The sequence below is a fragment of the Vombatus ursinus genome, unplaced genomic scaffold, assembly GCF_900497805.2.
Source record: "Vombatus ursinus unplaced genomic scaffold, bare-nosed wombat genome assembly UNPS02015392.1, whole genome shotgun sequence".
NCBI lineage: Eukaryota > Metazoa > Chordata > Mammalia > Diprotodontia > Vombatidae > Vombatus > Vombatus ursinus.
This window is the reverse complement of record NW_020955170.1, coordinates 112,626-113,614: the sequence shown is the minus strand read 5'-3', so window position 1 is coordinate 113,614 and position 989 is coordinate 112,626. Positions and strand designations below refer to the sequence as shown.

Here is a 989-nt window from a genome sequence, read left to right as displayed (position 1 = left end):
AAGGAAGGGAGAAGAAGGAGTAGAAAAGAAAAAAAAAGCAACCCGGCTACTGACAAGCTTTCGGGCTTGAGAAGACCAAGCTGTATCGTAAAGGAAGACAGGGCTCCCCGCAGATCCCAAAAAGGACAAAAGGTGCCGGGGCCTGCGGACCCTCCCGGCCCAGCAAGCCCACTCCCGCTCCCGCGCGTACGTGTTCCGCTTGGGCCACAAGCCCGCCGCAGACTTGCGGTACCTTTTCTAAAACTCTATCAAAGCCTCGCGTATCCTTGATGAACTTCATCACCTCCCGAAGGTTCTGCACAGCCGGGGGAATCATTGCCAGCCTCTGCCCAGATTCTCAGCCCCGCACGAAAGGAAAACCGAAGCGACAAGGCAAAAATAAAATACTGCCCAGGTAACTGTGCGAACAGCACGCTAGGAGGTGGAGACACGACTCCTCCCACCACGACCTCCAAGCTGACTCCAGAAGTCCGACGCCCGGGCAAATAAAGGTCTTCCCTAGTGCTTCCCGTTCCTTCCGGCTGTCTGCAGAGACCGCAGCACTCAAGTTCCGTAATTGGGCGCTGTCCTCCGAGCCTCCTGGGGATCCGCTAGAACCCTAACCCTGGCTCCTTCCCCCCAGCCTAGACCTGGCCAGCCCCGCCCAGGGCGCGCCCTCTTTCCCTTCCTCCAATAGCACGAGGGAGGGGTTGGAAGAGGAGGGAAGAAGGTGCGGTTTCCCAGCGGGTCTGTTGGTGCAACACAGCGGAGGAGGAAGTGGCGCCGCAGTCGGGACGCTGGCGGGGGGATGCGCCGGCGTTTACTTGCAGTCTCTAGCGCCATGGATTTGGACGACGTGCCGGGGGAGCCGGAGGAGTCGGGGTCGTCCGAGGAGCGCGTGGTGCCGGAGCGCCAGCGGCTGTGCGCCGAGTTCGCGGCGATCACGGGCCGCGGCAGCGGCGTGGCTCAGTGCTTCCTGGCGGAGAACGACTGGCAGATGGAAGTAAGCC

General features: G+C 61.3%; 2 protein-coding genes across 2 annotated transcripts in view; one reads left to right on the top strand and one right to left on the bottom strand.

The window, feature by feature from the left end:
* Nucleotides 1-514, bottom strand: part of LOC114032016 (acyl-coenzyme A thioesterase 13-like) — a 6,752-nt gene extending 6,238 nt beyond the window's left edge. Inside the window, exon 1 of the mRNA XM_027847219.1 lies at nt 233-514. Within this exon, the coding sequence (XP_027703020.1) occupies nt 233-316 (84 nt within the window). The 5' untranslated portion in view covers nt 317-514. The remainder of the gene's footprint in view (nt 1-232) is intronic.
* A 182-nt stretch (nt 515-696) lies between these two features.
* The window catches only part of TDP2 (tyrosyl-DNA phosphodiesterase 2), a 15,338-nt gene continuing 15,045 nt past the window's right edge, over nt 697-989 (top strand). Inside the window, exon 1 of the mRNA XM_027847218.1 lies at nt 697-982. Coding sequence (XP_027703019.1) covers nt 788-982 — 195 coding nt within the window. The 5' untranslated portion in view covers nt 697-787. The remainder of the gene's footprint in view (nt 983-989) is intronic.